The sequence below is a fragment of the Protomyces lactucae-debilis genome, assembly GCF_002105105.1.
Source record: "Protomyces lactucae-debilis strain 12-1054 chromosome Unknown BCR37scaffold_2, whole genome shotgun sequence".
Lineage (NCBI taxonomy): Eukaryota > Fungi > Ascomycota > Taphrinomycetes > Taphrinales > Protomycetaceae > Protomyces > Protomyces lactucae-debilis.
This window is the reverse complement of record NW_024467994.1, coordinates 659,980-675,607: the sequence shown is the minus strand read 5'-3', so window position 1 is coordinate 675,607 and position 15,628 is coordinate 659,980. Positions and strand designations below refer to the sequence as shown.

The 15,628-nt window shown below is 50.9% G+C and overlaps 5 protein-coding genes and 1 non-coding gene across 6 annotated transcripts; 5 read left to right on the top strand and 1 right to left on the bottom strand.

Moving 5' to 3' along the window:
* Positions 1-364: 364 nt before the first annotated feature.
* Positions 365-1,470, bottom strand: BCR37DRAFT_401838 (CRAL-TRIO domain-containing protein; the record flags this gene model as incomplete). Its single annotated transcript, XM_040871860.1, has 2 exons — positions 365-864; positions 903-1,470. 2 exons carry the CDS (start codon positions 1,468-1,470, stop codon positions 365-367), a joined length of 1,068 nt encoding a protein of 355 aa, XP_040727967.1.
* Positions 1,471-1,607: 137 nt separating this feature from the next.
* On the top strand, positions 1,608-3,385 carry BCR37DRAFT_143925 (DNA photolyase). The gene has a single exon (XM_040866086.1). It carries the CDS (start codon positions 1,634-1,636, stop codon positions 3,365-3,367), a length of 1,734 nt encoding a protein of 577 aa, XP_040727966.1. The 5' UTR covers positions 1,608-1,633; the 3' UTR covers positions 3,368-3,385.
* Positions 3,386-3,462: 77 nt separating this feature from the next.
* On the top strand, positions 3,463-5,298 carry BCR37DRAFT_390815 (uncharacterized protein; the record flags this gene model as incomplete). Its single annotated transcript, XM_040870919.1, has 1 exon — positions 3,463-5,298. One exon carries the CDS (start codon positions 3,463-3,465, stop codon positions 5,296-5,298), a length of 1,836 nt encoding a protein of 611 aa, XP_040727965.1.
* Positions 5,299-5,741: 443 nt separating this feature from the next.
* BCR37DRAFT_t5 lies at positions 5,742-5,814 on the top strand. The gene has a single exon. It is a non-coding gene; the product is annotated as a tRNA-Cys (tRNA).
* On the top strand, positions 5,811-11,578 carry BCR37DRAFT_376500 (uncharacterized protein). Its single transcript, XM_040868606.1, has 2 exons — positions 5,811-7,316; positions 7,352-11,578. Exons 1-2 carry the CDS (start codon positions 6,116-6,118, stop codon positions 11,506-11,508), a joined length of 5,358 nt encoding a protein of 1,785 aa, XP_040727964.1. The 5' UTR covers positions 5,811-6,115; the 3' UTR covers positions 11,509-11,578.
* Positions 11,579-11,722: 144 nt separating this feature from the next.
* Positions 11,723-15,593, top strand: BCR37DRAFT_411852 (Man1-Src1p-C-terminal domain-containing protein; the record flags this gene model as incomplete). Its single annotated transcript, XM_040872208.1, has 4 exons — positions 11,723-11,841; positions 11,888-13,467; positions 13,513-14,046; positions 14,264-15,593. Exons 1-4 carry the CDS (start codon positions 11,740-11,742, stop codon positions 15,591-15,593), a joined length of 3,546 nt encoding a protein of 1,181 aa, XP_040727963.1. The 5' UTR covers positions 11,723-11,739.
* Positions 15,594-15,628: the final 35 nt, after the last annotated feature.

Sequence of the window (15,628 nt, the reverse complement as noted above, 5' to 3'; positions counted from 1 at the left end):
ATAGCAGGAACTCTATCATGACTTTATCGACGTCTTGAAAGGTACTTAGGCCGTAGAGCGCAAAAGGCATGTCGTCAATCGCGTCATGAGCTTCAGCGCTGAAATATCCAGACAGCCAAGCGGATGTATTTGCTTGGTTGTTGCAGATACGCCCGACCATGTCGCTTAAACGATCACAGTTTCGGAGGCCGTTATACTTTGCTTGAACAGTGCGGGAGACTGACAAGTATAAGAAACCGCACACGTCGCACATGTTGTCTCGCATTAGCGGCAAATACTTGTCAATGGTCGAAGCCGAAGCCAACAAGGCCAGACACATGGCAAGCGAGGAAGAATTGTTGATTAACCTTCATGCATTGCCCATCTATTTGCTTGTTTGTAATGCCCTGTCCCAGTTGACGCCCTCTTCTGTAATGAGGCCTAGTCTCTGGTAGAGGTTTTGCGGTCTTGACGCAGCCATGTCGAGCCAGAGTTTGCGCAGCTCCAGCTTCTTAGCATCTCTCTGTGCGCCCCACGGCAAGTCCTTGAAGGCGGTGATGGCCTCTGATTGACGTTGCTTCAGTGCCACCACATCAACCTCACGCGGCGGGCTCGCCGCTGGTGCTTCTTGCCGAATCTTCTTCTCCACGAATGTACCGTTGAGCGAAGTCGGGATGAAGTCGGCTTGTATGTAGTCTGGAATATCCTTTGTCTTGCCGAAGGCAATCTTTCGCCGTACTTCAGGATCGAGGAACATCTTGATGACAGAGTATGCACCTTCAAAGACCATCATTTTGAAGCCACTGCCAACAACAAGTGCCTGGCCGAGGATTTCTGGGTAGTGGTTCTGAAACAGTGCGGCAAACACTTTGGCCATCTCCATATCTGCTGTTAGCAAGGTCATTACATGGTGGCTTGCATACCAATATTCTTCTTGCCAAAGTCGGACAGATCTGCTAAGGCCATGACACCTTTCGTGCCGATAAAGAAGCGAGCCGTCTCCATGTGATATACAAGATAGCGCGTGAAGCTATCAATTTCTTGCTTGTTGTGCGTTGGCAAGAAGCTGCCGACATTCAGGAAGACAATCGGCCTGCCTTGCTTGTCTTGTCCCCAGATAAAGTACATTCCAGCATCCACCAGTCTATTCTCAAGCGCTTCTTCACCTTCCTGCATGATTTTACGGATATCCATAGTCTTTCGCCAAATGAGCGTGTCAATCATCATCTTGAGCGCAGCGTCAACATTGTACTTTCGCGCTCTGAGGTACCGCAGCATGGTATGATCCATATCATCAAACGCAGCGAGGTCGAACAGCTCATAAAGCATGTGTTTTGAGGCTTCATCTGGCGTGCTAGACGCTTCATCGGGAAACGTCGTTTGCCAGTGCGACAAAGTGGTGCTGTCGTTGGTGAGACGCGTGAAGAGCTGCGTCCATGCTGTCTTGAGAATCTCGAGCTTATCATCCGGGAGCGTGGCCACAAGAGACATGCTGATGAGTAGGTTGGTGCTGTGATTGTTTTGCGGATGCTGTTAAGTCCGTGCCGCCAAAATATTCCCGGTGCCGTCCCATCTGGAGTTGGCCGCTGCCGTTACATCATCACCCCTGCAGCAGATGATCTGTTCAAGGACTACACATCCAAGGTGCTACACGATGGGTGCAGCTCGAGTCATTTACTGGTTCCGCACAGATTTACGCTTGCATGATTCTCCTGCTCTGCATGCTGCCCTTGAGCTGAAGCCTGAAGTCCTGTACCCCGTCTGGACATGGGATCCTCACTATGTCTACCATGCTCGCGTTTCTTCAAATCGCTGGCGATACCTGCTTGACTGCCAAGCCGATGTCGATAAACGCATCAAGAAGCTGACTGGATCCAATGGATTGCTCGTGCTGCGAGGCAACCCCTTGAATGTACTCAAGCAAGCCCTTCAAGACTGGAAGATTACGCATCTGGTCTTTGAGCAAGACACAGACACATACGCGCTTTCTCGTGATACACAAGTGAGAGCAATGGCTGAAAAGCTTGGTGTCAAAGTTGTCTCAAAGCTCGGTAGAACTCTGTGGGATCCAATAGAGCTGAACAAGGTTCATGGTGGAAAGCCAGTCATGACCCTAGCAGCGGTCCAAAAGCTTGGATCACAAATTGGTCCTGTACCGAGACCTATCGAAGCGCCGACATCGCTACCTTCTGCCGGTGATACAAAGTTGGAAGCACCCAAGGACGAGATACAAGACGCTCCAGATTTGAATGAGCCAGCTCGCGGCGATGGTAGAGTCACTTCATACGATCAAGTTGCTGGTCCGAATGGCGACTATTCAGTGCCTACTATGGAGGAAATTAACATTAAGCCAGCCGAAGGGCCTTATCGAGGCGGCGAAACATTGGCATTGGAAGCACTGGAAGCATACATGGCGGACAAGAAGAAGACAGCTACCTTTGAAAAGCCCAAGACAAATCCCGGAGTCTTCCATCCACCAGAGACGACCCTGCTTTCTCCACATCTGCATTTTGGATCTCTATCTATTCGCACCTTTTACTGGCGCGTCATGGATGTTTGCAAAGCTTATGGCTCTGGTGCATCAAAGCCACCGGCTTCGCTCGAAGGACAGTTGCTCTTTAGAGACATGTACTTTGCTGCGCAATGCGGCATTGACAACTTTGAACAAACGCTAGGCAATGCACACTGCCGATACATCCCCTGGAGGCTGCTACAAGAGCCAGACGAAGAAGCAGAGGCATGGCTCGAGGCCTGGACGCACGGCCGCACAGGTTTCCCATGGATTGACGCTATCATGCGCCAGTTGCGAAGAGATGGATGGATTCACCACTTAGCACGGCATTCAGTCGCTTGCTTCTTGACACGCGGACACTGTTATATTGCATGGGAAAAAGGTGCTCAAGTTTTCGAAGAGCTTTTGATTGATCACGAGACTGCTTGCAACGTCGGAAATTGGCAATGGCTATCCTGCACAGCCTTCTTCTCGCAATACTACCGTGTCTACAGTCCTGTGGCATTTGGCAAGAAGTGGGACAAGAGTGGTGCATTGATCCGCGAGTTTGTTCCGGAGCTTAAAAATGTGCCTGACAAGTACATCTACGAGCCTTGGCTGATGAGTAAGGTTGATATGAAAGCTGCTGGATGCATTCTTGGCCAAGACTATCCAAAGCGCATCTTTGATGAAAAAGAGCAAGCCAAAGTGGCACTTGCTGGGATGAAGGAAGCTTACGACGCGAAGCTCTACGGCGATAGTCCGCAAATCGGCAAGACCAAGTCTCCTGAGTCTCCTGTCAAGAGTGGCAAGAAGCGTGGACAGCAATCTCTTGACGGCTTCGCCAAAAAGGCTAAGATTGAACCGGCTGAGGAGCATGAAGCAAATGAAGCTTGATGTTTGTCAATCTACTCCTGAACCAGCAAGATTGTCTTCAGCATGAGCGCCAAGTTGCCGTCAACCGCCAGCACTCTTTTGCTAATACAAGCATCATGAGAAAGATGCGTAGCAGGCTGACCAAGGCACTGCCGCCCAAACCGGCTGAGCTTGAAACTGAGGGTTTGAACCTCCACAAGCCAACCAGGCTAACGACAGAATCTCCTGCGCAACATGATTTTCGTTCGTCGCGTTCGAGCGAGCCAGAAGACATGCGCATCGATACGTGCATCAGAAAGGATTCCACGGCGAGCACACTGTCAAGGCAGCCTCCTTCTGCAACTTTGCCCGCAGTACCACCAAGTAATACCGTTGATGATGTGGCAAGACTGCGCAAGGAGATTGACATGGCAAACTGCTTGGCCCGTCGCAATCAAGAATTAGGGAACAAGTTCAGACAAGACTTGATTGCTTGCCGCGCAGAACTTGCTGCTTTGCAGACAGACTTTATTGCCATGCGGGCCTTACTGCCATCTAATGTTGACCTAAGCGATTCCGTCAAGATGCTACGGACGCTCAAGCTGGACTTGAGTGGTTTTAAGCAAGAGTTGGATTCATTGCGTGGTCTTGCTTGGACCAAGTCTGTCTCGCCAGAAGCACTGGCCACTCCTGATGATGGCCAGAGTAGCAGTTCTCAAGCAACGGTTGCGCTGGGTAAGACCTCGCGAGAATCTTCACCAGCAACGACCACCTCCTTGGATGCAACTGACTATGAGACTGCACAATCTCGAACATCGACGGCAGCGTCTACCAAGTCAGGTGGTGCTTTTCGGCAGGGAGAGAGCAGTCAGGGCCGCGGTCGGTCAGGGTGGTCGAACAACGAGTCCAATGGCGACAAGCATTCGAACCCTGCTCGCTTTGGACACATCATGTCTCACCAAAGCATGTCCTCACAGGCGTCGACTGTGGCCTCTACCACCTCCAGCGGTTCTAATTTTCGTTACGGATCACTCACTGGATTGGAGTCACCTGCTGCATTCCAGCGTGGCGAGCACAAATCTATCCCTCCTTGCTACTCGACCAAGAGCAGGTCTGCAACCTCGAGCACAGGCAGAAATGATTTCATTCGTGTCCTACCAACAGCTGTGACGGAGAGTGCTGTGGATCTGACACTGGCTCCCTGGCCACCTAGACATATTGCAAGGCTCGTGGCGGATAGCATTATGCTTGGGACACCGATGCCGCCGGGTAGAGAGGTAGCAGTGCAACACAGTAATGCTCAAGCAAAGCTGCGTGAACGCCGCCGTTCAAAGAGCTTCTCTGGCGTAACACAATCATCGCTGACTCGACTAGCGGAATTCAATGATTCTGCTGCACAATCAATACCGGAAGTACCGCTTTTGACAGAGCCCTGTCTTCTTGGTCCATCAGCAACGTCACCCTCTGTGGTCAGCTCTCGTGTGAATACGGGCAAAGGCAGCCAGACGAGTGTGATGCTGGAGCCCAAGATTGTTACCAAAGGCTTTACCCCGGAGGCCAATTATTCCACGCCACCTCTCAAGCTCAACCCACCCAAAGTCCGTCGTCGATCAACGACGCCCGTTCCAAAATTCCGAGAGCCCATATCACCAGATGCTAATGTGTCCCCAGTCTCGCTCGCAAGTCTGGTGAGTGAAGAGGAATCTCTCAATGGTGTGATCGACAAGGCTTGTAAAGAAATGGAAGACCAAGCTGATTATACGACGGCGCAGGTTATTAGTTCTGGCGCTGCGGTAGCCGAGCAGCCGGATGACAAGGAAGTGCAACAGGCATTCTCTAATACGGCTGCTAATGCACCGTCATTCGAAGCACAGCTCCCAGAGCTGCCTTTTGAGAAGAATAATGCAGCAGGCAAGAGCATGGAAGAGCTTCCTCCGCTCAACTTTACTTTCGGATTCGAGCCGATATTTTGAGGAAGTGAAGGACCACGAAATTCGAGCCTATGGCCTTATATCCAGGTTCTTTGTCTGCCATGACATGGTAACGAGCAAGTTGTTGCAAGCAAGCTTGAGTGGAGTTAGTCTTAAGACCATTCGACCTCGCTGGAGCGAGATTCATAGATCCTACTTTATAAACTGTCTGCGACTCATGACGCCTCACACACGATGCAGTGGTCCTTGACCAAGCTGATGGAGACGTGTGTATGTCTATGAAAGTTTTCGCTGTCGATTGTATTTGAAGGTAGAACAAGCTGAATCGAATGAAGTCTAGTCTCGCCTTGCACAGCTTTAGCACTTGCTAAAAACCATCCGTAGATTGGGTAGCTGATCTTGTTCGAAGCCCTAGATAACCCATCTGAAAATATGAAATTTGCGTTTCCATTTATATTTTACCAACAGCTTCCGCCCAGCACATGGCTGGATTGACGCAGCGGTTAGCGTTCCTGATTGCAAATCAGGCGGTCGTTGGTTCGAGTCCGACATCTAGCTTTGTTTTTGACTTTTTGTTCGCCATCGGTGACAACGGATCACTGTGTATCCAACGCCAGATACCCAAGACTATGCTGTAGACTAGCTTCAATCAGTGAATCGACTCTTGCATCTACATTGTAGCTTTAGCATCGCCTCGACAGGCTCGATTGCACATTTGCTATGACTTTTGCCATCTGATCACCTTCCTTTGCAAGACGTCAGCGCAAGTGAGCAGCGCGTCGTTGCAGGCATACAAAGCGTCTGAAGCATCCTCATCATTACCGACTTGAGCTCGAAACGCCGGCGCAGGCAGTCGCAGATGTCTGAAGCGGACGATCGTGCTCCGAAACGGTCCAGCATATCCTTCTCGCAACAACTACGGGCATTAGGTGGACCCACATGGGAAATCGGCTGGCCCTTCGATGCTGATGGACTTATGCGCGTGCTGCGACAGCTCGTCTACGCCGAACTGATGGCTCACGGAAACCACTATTTCCCAGCAGCACTCTTGGCGGAGCAAGGAATTCAATTGGACAAGGCCTTCTCGAAACAGCAAGGCAATGTGGAAGAGGATGAATACAGCAAGTCTGCGCGCGGTCGCCCTTGTAGCCATATGTTCACGACAGACGAGACAGTCTACCGATGTCGTGACTGCGGCTTAGACAATACTTGTGTCATGTGCGCGCGCTGTTACCGCGCTTCCGACCACACTGGCCATGATGTAACTCTTTCCATCAATGGCGGTCATGGAGGCTGCTGTGACTGTGGTGATCCAGAAGCTTGGAATGCGGAGATGAAGTGCTCTATCCATCATTCAGATGTTCAAGTGGAGCAGCACAATCCTCCTGTCGACCCAGCGTTGAAGGAACACTTGCGGACGATGGTGGTGGCCATGCTCGACTTTTTGCTCAACACGTTTGAACATGCCAAGGAATCCGTCATACCGCCTTCAGAAGCAGCCGTCTTGCAAGATGCAGAGGCAAGCACATTCATCGGCGAAGAGTTTGATGCGCACGCAGCCGAGACCCATTTCGCCACGGTACTGTGGAACGATGAAAAGCACAGTTTCGAAGAAGTCATTGACCTTGTCAAGCGATCATGCAAGCGTACCCGGGCATTTGGTAAAGAAGTGGCAGATACAGTCGATGCGCTTGGTCGCGCGGTTGTCTTTAGTGGGTCGTTGTCAGAAGCAGTGCGCATCGCCACAGCCCTTGGACGAATCAGACTTGGTGTTACAGTGCGAGCATCACGCGATGTCTTCCGTGAGCAAGTCAGCCATGCTCTTCTTGAGATTCTTCTCGACTTGGCTGGTCTCAGCATTCTTGTGGGCGATGAACGCAACAGCATGGTCTTTTGCGAAATCATTTGTGAAGAGCTTTTGCAGGACTGGCAAGTGGGCGTTCCCAAAGGGGCACAGATTGGGTCGATGGAGCAGCCTCTGGAGGATGATCCAACAGACGACGATGATGAGGATGAAGACGATATGGAAAATGATGAATTGGAGGAAGCAATCGAGCTTGGTAAGATGCCTTTTCTACGATCTTGCTGACAATAGGTGCCGATAATCTGCTGCAGGAAATCGCTCGCATGGAACCAGATGAACGGGCTGAGATCATGGGTGTAGTCAATGCATCACGCGCTCGACAAGGTCTCGTTGTTGCTCAACCGGATGTTACTGAGACACAATCTGCTGAAGCGTACGAGCCATTCTGTCCCCCTCATTGGAGAAATCATCAGGCTCCTAGTCGCATCCAGAAGTCTCGTCTTGCAAAACTCTTCCTTGTCGATCTCCGTCTATGGAAGAGCGCGCGGCTCTCTGTGCGTGAACTGTATGTTTCAACTATGATTTCGATTCCGCAATTCAAGCGCCAGATGGGCATCACTTTTGCGACTATCTACAAGACTCTGGCGGAGATTTACCTGTTTGCGGATCGCGACCCCGAGTCATCCATGATCATCTTTTCCGTTCAGCTCTTTACGGTACCTTCCATCTCAGAGTGCTTGGTACGAGAACACGAATTTTTCACAACGCTCTTGGCAGCCATCTATGCATATTTCACCACGAAGAAAATTGGCTTTGCGCATCAGGTTGACACAAAGAGCGTGATAGCGAGCGAGATTTATTCGTTCCGCTCTCGTCGTCACTACCACCTCATCAATGATCTACGCTACTTGCTGCAGACGAAGGGGATTCAGCGACTCATTCCCGGTATGCGAGACGTACAGGAGCAGCTCTTTGATTTCATGTCCTTGTTTCAAGGCATGAATCCACAGAAGCAAGTCATTGGAGAGCACGTTGAATACGAGCCTGAAACTTGGATCAATGCTTTCAATATGATGATGCAGGTCGCAAAGCACGCGCAGTTGTTTGCCAATACCTTTGCTCATGCGACCAAGGAGCAGACACACGCTGCACTTCAGTCACTCTACGAACGATTGCTAGCATGGGCATATGGTGGCTCAGCAGACCGTATGCCGCTCTTCGAGCCAGCAATTGATGCAAATAGCTTCCATCACCCGCTCCATTGGCTTCTGGCAGGTCTTCTTGCACAATATGCGCAATTAGGTGGCAACTTTGTCGTTCCACGACGAGAGTGTAAGGACGTCGATATTATCATGAGTTTTGTTGTGCGAACTGTGGAATGGACGTGGGAGATTCGGGCGGGTTACTGGGTGCGCAACGGTCATTCATTGCGAGCCCAACTCCATCACTACACCGACGTCAGCTTCCGCGAGTACTGTTTCGATCGGGATATGCAGTGCATACAATGGTATTTTGCCAGCATGCCGGCGACTGATGATCCTTATGCTATGACACAGCAAACTGACAAGCGGGTCAACAATCTCTTTCAAGAATTTCGACATGTCTGTAATGTTGGCCAGCTTCCAGCGGACGACAGCGAGCTGCAAATGATGGACCTCTTTGCTCATTTCTTGATTGTCATCTTTTCAGAGCGCGGTTGGCTCGTGCAGAAAGACGGCCAGGACGATCTTATGCGTGTGCTGAGGCATACTCTAGTCTTTGGACCTATCACTTACAGCGAGGTCAGCAAATTGCTCATTGACGCAGAAGACGATGATCAGCATATCGACAGTGTGCTCAATGAGCTAGCCCACTTCCGTGCGCCTATCGGTCTCGAGGATACTGGCAAATTTGTACTCAAGGAGCAGGAATACGCCAAAGTTGACCCTTACTTCTACCGCTATACGCGTCAGCAAATAGACGAGGTCAAAGATGCTCTCGAAGAGAGAAAGTTTGTCAACGTCGTTCCTGAGCTCGAGCTACTTCCAGATTCTTGGAATGGTCTGCAGAATTTCGCACTGACCAGAACGGTGCAGATTTATTTGACAGAGTACCTTATTGGCTTGACCGCGTGTCCAGCTGCACAAGTGGCATCATTGGAGGGAGTAACGGACAAGTTCCTGCAGCTAATTCTCCTCATGCTACACGAAGACATGATGCGAGATTCGCTATTCCTGCCGCCACAGCTTCTTGAACAGGACTGGACGGTGTTCAATTATCTCACTGAAGCTCGGTTGCATCTCAATCCATTGCTCAAAGCTCATCACACAAAGCTTCTTTACATCAATAGTCTGCTTGGCGAGCTCGATGCATCGGAAACAGACTCAGATCCCGGTGATCCACCATTGGAAGTGCCCCAAGAAGATGAAGTGGCAAGGAAAAAGGCTCTCGCAAAAGCCCGACAGCTAAAGCTGCTTCAGGACATGCAAGCCTCACAGAATGCGTTCATGGACCTGAACCAAGTAGACGATGATGAAGAGGAAGAAGACATCAAAGCAGACGATGCTTGGTATTTTCCAAAAGGCAATTGTCTGGTGTGCCAGCAAGATTTGTCATCGGCCAAGACTTATGGAGTGCTCGGCTGCCTCCATGAAACAAGGCTTGATCGGTCGACTCCAAAGCCTGGCGGCACTCCAGGAGATAGATTCAAGCGGCCACTGAAGCTTGATGAGTATTTGGAGTGGGTGCCAGTAAGTGAACATCAACCTACGGTTGCCAAGGACTCAATCACGACGTGCGGTCATCTCATGCACTGGGAGTGCTACAATACCTTTTATGAGACCGTCAAGCAGCGTCATTTGCGCTATACACAACTTGGCCGCAACGTGACTGAGCGTATTGAATTCCGCTGTCCGTTGTGCCAAGCCACTGGCAACCTTTTCTTACCCATCATGGCTGAATCTCGTGATGTCTTGCCAGAATTGCCATCGAACGAGATGGGCGATTGGGATCTTGATCTTGGATGGGCTGCCGATCAGCTTGCGAAAGGTGTAACGATTGATTTGCTCAGGGAACGATACGCGCTTCGCAAGGCTCGCCAGGAGGAGACATTGGACAAGCCCACATCCATCAATCCAGGTTCATACACGCAATACATGGGAACGCTGACCAAATGGTGCACGAATCGGTCACAAGGAGATCGAGGCATTGACTCGAGTTCTCCAGTGAACTACTTGCAGCAGCTTCTGGTGTTTACGGCAACCATCGTCGATATTGAGGTGGCACTTCGCGGTCGAACGCACAACGACAATAAAGAAACACCGGTGGCGACACTCATCGAAGGGCTTTCTGACAACAACGCATTGTCCTTGCGTGCGCAATGCAGCTTGATTGAGAAGTTTCTTGCCCTCGGATACTACTCTGTCGGCGCCAGTCCTGATCCTCGGGCAGAAGACGGGGATGAGCATGCAGGCAACCCAATCCAGAGACTCGAAGAAATCCACAAGAGCCTCTTTGTACAGCCCGGCATCAATGGTGGAGGTGTTGTCGGCACGCCAATTATGGCACAAGATGCTTTCAGTGTTCTTGTTGAGGTAACTATGCTGCTGCGCGTGAAGAACTTCTCTTTCAAAGAAGTGCTTCGCGTTTTCTATGCTGTCGAGCTCGTCAAGGTTCTGGCATTCCATAAAGATGTCCTCGCACTCTCCGACAAGCACCCTGCCAACCGGAGGAAGGAGTTGCTCGAGGCTTATGCACTTGCATTCCTGCGCAAAGCAAGCATTCTGGCTAGTACAGTGCTTGGTTTGGCGTTCCCCTTGGAGCGACCCGATGGTCTGTCAGAGCTGGATCATTTGAGTTCCTTCCTGGGCGTTGGCACTGTCCTTGAAATGATCAATTGGTCAGGGAAGAGCCTGGCGGCCCATTGGATTTTTCACTTTGAGCGTGTGGCTGTCGAGGCACCGACGGTCACGCTACTGCATCTGTCGCATCCTCTTCCCTTCACCTTGTCACCGCTGCCAAAATCGCTGGATACACTGCTCGAGTACTGTCAGAAGTATGTTTGCCCCAAATGCAAGACGACGCCGCCGCAGCCTGCTCTGTGCATGCTTTGTGGCGAGTTTGTTTGCTTCCAATCACACTGCTGCTGGGACGATAATTTAGCTGCTGGAGAATGTACCACGCACCGTCGCAAGTGCGGAGGAGCGCTCGGCATTTTTTTCATCCCAAAGCGTTGTGTCATGGTCTTTATGCGGCATGAACTTGGCAGTTTCGGATCTGCTCCGTATCTCGATATTCACGGCGAGACGGACCCTGATATGAAGCGAGGAAAACCGCAGTTCCTGAATGAACGTCGCTATGATATGGGTATTGCTCAGCTGTATACGCAACATCAGATTCCGACGTGGTTGGCCAAGAAGCTTGATATGAGCTCTACGGACTTTGGGATTGGAGGGTGGAACACTTTGTAGGGAGTCTTATACATTTAGATCATAGCGATAGCATGAACACGCATTATTACCACTATACATATAGCAGCTAGGATCATGACTCATGAGAAGGCCTCCAACAGTCCAACTTGTTCAAGTAACCTGTGCCAGTCTTGACTGTTTTGTGGTGTAGCTCGATTCACGTGCAGCTGCGGCCAAAACAAACAACAAAAGAGCCAGACAGCACCAACCAGTTCTACAACACACCCGGCAATGGAGCTAGCTGACTTGGGCTATCTGGAGAAGGGCTTCGATCCCTCTACCTTGAAAGTGGCAGATCTCCGACGCATCCTTACTTTGCACGAAGTGGATTTTGTAAAGAACTTCAAAGAGCTGCTCGAATCAACAGCTGACCCGATAGAAATCATCCGCCAAGAAGGCAGAGCTGGTCGAGTACTTCAATGAGCATGTCTCTCCCAATACCGACTCGTACTTGGCAAAGCAGATCAATCCTGGCCGGGCACGCAATGTCATTGAAGACGCCTCAAAGACGCCCGCTAAAACTCCAGCAAAGACGCCGCGTCGCAAACTCCCGCATAAGCATGCCATTGGCAGCGATGAAGACGAGTTGACTGGACCAGAATCTACCACCGTGACCAAGTCTGTAGGCAGGCCACGCAAGTCTGCCAAGCTGGACGATGAAGTCCGCATTCCCGTGACACTCAAAAAGTCGACGTCACCGCGTAAATCCATGCGCATGGAAGTTGATGACGATGAGCCACCCACCATCAAGCGTTCGCCTCGAAAGTCCGTCAAGATGGAGACCTCAGATGATGATGCACCGCCGACCATCAAGCGGTCTCCGCGCAAGTCCACCAAGATGGAGACGACCGATGACAAGGCAATGCCCGTGGCAAAGCCATCGCCTCGCAAGTCAATCAAGCCGACTCCGAGGAAGATATCTGTGCGCATTTCTCCCAAAAAGACCAAAGTCACCGATTCTGAAGCAGATGAAGACATGACCGATGCTTCAGAGGTGCAGGACAGGAAACAAGATGCCAAGCAAGACGCTGCCTTTTCCAGCGAGAATCCATTCCAGAGTGGGTCGCCCAATTTGCACGGTGGATCTACAAAACGCCGTCAGACTAGCATCATGAGCTCTGCTCCCAAATTGGCACCACCCAGCAATCGTCGCCAAACGGAGATGGCCCCTGCTCTTGCTCACCACAACGCCGGGAGTGTGCGTTCGGCCAAGACGCCTGTTGCCAAGGAACGCTTCATGCCACCTATTGGCTCACTGCTTGCATCTCCTGCATTTCAGTCTGCTGCGCAACGCGCAAAAGAGAATGCCTTAGCTGAAGACCAATTGCTAACTACGGAAGAGTTTACACCAGAAGAGGCAGCCACCCTTGATCGTCCCCGTACTCAAGACGAGCCCGGTGCAGTGCTCAAAATGCTCAAGTTTTTGAGCATTTCAGCACTCACTGCAAGTACGTTGTATGGTGCCGGCTGGTACAGACGCGAGCAGATTGCTGCTGGATGGTGCGATATTGACTCGAAGCCATTCATGCCACCTCCGCATGCAACTTCATTTCAAGACTTCATCCAGCAAGTGCGTCCCAATTGTCTGCCCTGTCCGCCGCATGCCATCTGCAGCCCTGGCTTCCGGATGTCGTGTGAGGATGAGTTCACCAAGATGGAGCATCCACTCTCTTTTGGTGGTTTATTGCCATTGAGCCCGCAATGCGTGCCAGATACGGAGAAGCTACGCAAAATTCAGGTGGTTGCCAATGAAATTGTTGAGACAATGCGCGATCGCGCTGCTGCTGTGGAGTGTGGGTATGCCACGCCGACTGAGACTTTGATGATGACAGATATGGATCTGTACAGCGCGTTGCTCTCCAAGAAGTCAGCAACCATGTCGAATGAGCAATTCGATGCTCTCTTTGCGCCGGCACTGAAAGATGCTATTGCTCGTGATGAAGTCGAAGTATCGTCATCGTAAGGACCACCCTCTCACGTTTCCTTGATGAACGCTAACCAAAGACAGCCTCAGGGCGAGCCAACCTACGAGGGACTCGGCGAGGTTGACCATCACATCACGCACTACTATCACAGTACCTCCCTCGCCAACCTCCCCTTCACTTGCAGCATCAAACGCAGCTTCAGACGCGTCGTGGCCAGATATCGTCTCGAAGCTACTGGCCTTTTAGCCTTCTTGCTCGGCGTCTTGTATCTCAAGCACTTCTTTGAGAGCAGGAATGTGTTGCGTGCTCGTGTTGCACAGCTCGTGGCATTGGTCTATGAGGAGTTGCTAGTGGCCAAGGCCAAATCTATTGACAATGAGCGCTTCGAGCCGCACTTGGGTGTATCGCAATTGCGTGATGCAGTGCTACAGGATGAGTTTTCCTACAAAGAACGCGAGAGGCTTTGGCATGAGGTGGGGAAGGTCGTTGAAGCCAACAGCAATGTGCGCGCCACACAGGCAGAGATCCAAGGAGAATGGCTGAGGGCCTGGGAGTGGGTCGGTGCTGTCAAGGGGCTTGAGAAGTTTGGTGAGCGCCAGCCTGTGGTGGATGAGTTTGTGAGGCCTGTGGCGTGACCTGTGTGAGGCGGTCTGACGCCGCCTGTAGTCTTTCGTGTATCTGTACTTTTTAAGTGTAATTGGAGTTGTCTACCCGTGCTATGCTCTGGTCTGCTATATGACTCAATGTTGTCATGCTACTGTGACAATTGGCCTTTTCATCAATACTAGACTAATACTAGTGGATCTACTGATTCTACACTGAATCTGCAGTTTAGCTCCAAATGAAATGTCAGGCAGCTGTCAGCCAGCCCATGACGCGTTTGCGGGAGCGGCCCCAGAAACCAACTTTGACCTGCCATCCACAAGACCAGTGTACCTCATCTATAGACGGCCCTGCTGCAGTTCTTCTTCGCAGGTCAACCCATTGAATGTACATTCGAGACACGCTATCGGCATTCCGCGCAACAGCGCTCATCTCAGCGTAAGGCCATCCTGCTCCCTTTGCACTTCAATTGACCTGAACAGCGTCGGCCTCCTCTATGCAGCGAATCTTCTCATCATCTGGGCGGCGCGGAGTAAAGGCGCCTACATACTGAAGCAATGTCTAGCACTCGCAGCAGTATTGACTGGTGTCTTTGCATACAAGATTGCCGGCCCAGAGTCACGTATTGTGGACATGTTCATCCGAGCTGTTGGTGCAGTCATGGCCATGAAGGCAGCAGACTTGCATTTCACGAGGAAACGGGAAGCATACCCGTTATACAAGTCTCTGGTTATGCCAAAGACTTTTAAGGGCATTGCACAGTATGCTGCTCGACTCACGTACACGATGCGCTATGAGGATTTCAACATCTCAGTCATTGATGCAGAACGCTATACGACGCATCCAATGCAACAAGCACTGCTATCGAGTGTCGTGCTGGCGGGTTTGATGGGCATCTATGGCGCACCCCCAAACATGCGCGTGGAGTCCAGCTTGATATCCGCCTTCTTCTTCATCACAAGTCTGCACGCCATGTTTTGTGGTCTCTACTTTGTCCCTTCCTTTGGCATCCCTCTGTTTCAAGAGCACTTTTTCCATACTCGATCATTGACGGAGTTTTGGACAATCAATTGGCATGGCCTCTTCACCTCGCCCATCAAACAGCTCGCATATGCTCCAGGTCACAAAATTGGTGGTCGTGCCCTTGGTATGTGTGCAGCCATGGCTTTCTCAGGACTCTACCACTGGTTCGTGGTAGGTGCCTTGAATGAGCCCGTCTTGCGCATGCGCGTCTTTTTGTTCTTTGTACTGCAAGGACCAGCCATTCTCGTGGATATACTCGTCTTTGGCGCCCCTAAATCACGCAAGTCGAGCAAGATTGCTGAACCAAAACAACCAAAGACACCCGCACAGGTGCCCAATGCAACAGCTTCAGGAACAGGTAAATTGGTTCAAGAGAAGCAGAAACCGTTTGTTATTCAAGTATTGCGGCGCGTGTATGCCTGGTCTGTGATGCTTGGCTTGGCTGCCTGGGTCGTTCGATCAGCGCCTTCAGTTGAAAGCACCAACAAGGACTTTATATGGCTCATGTGGGCCGTCTTACAAGGCAGATACTAATTATTTGAAAAGTGAAGAGCAATGCTTTGTTATTA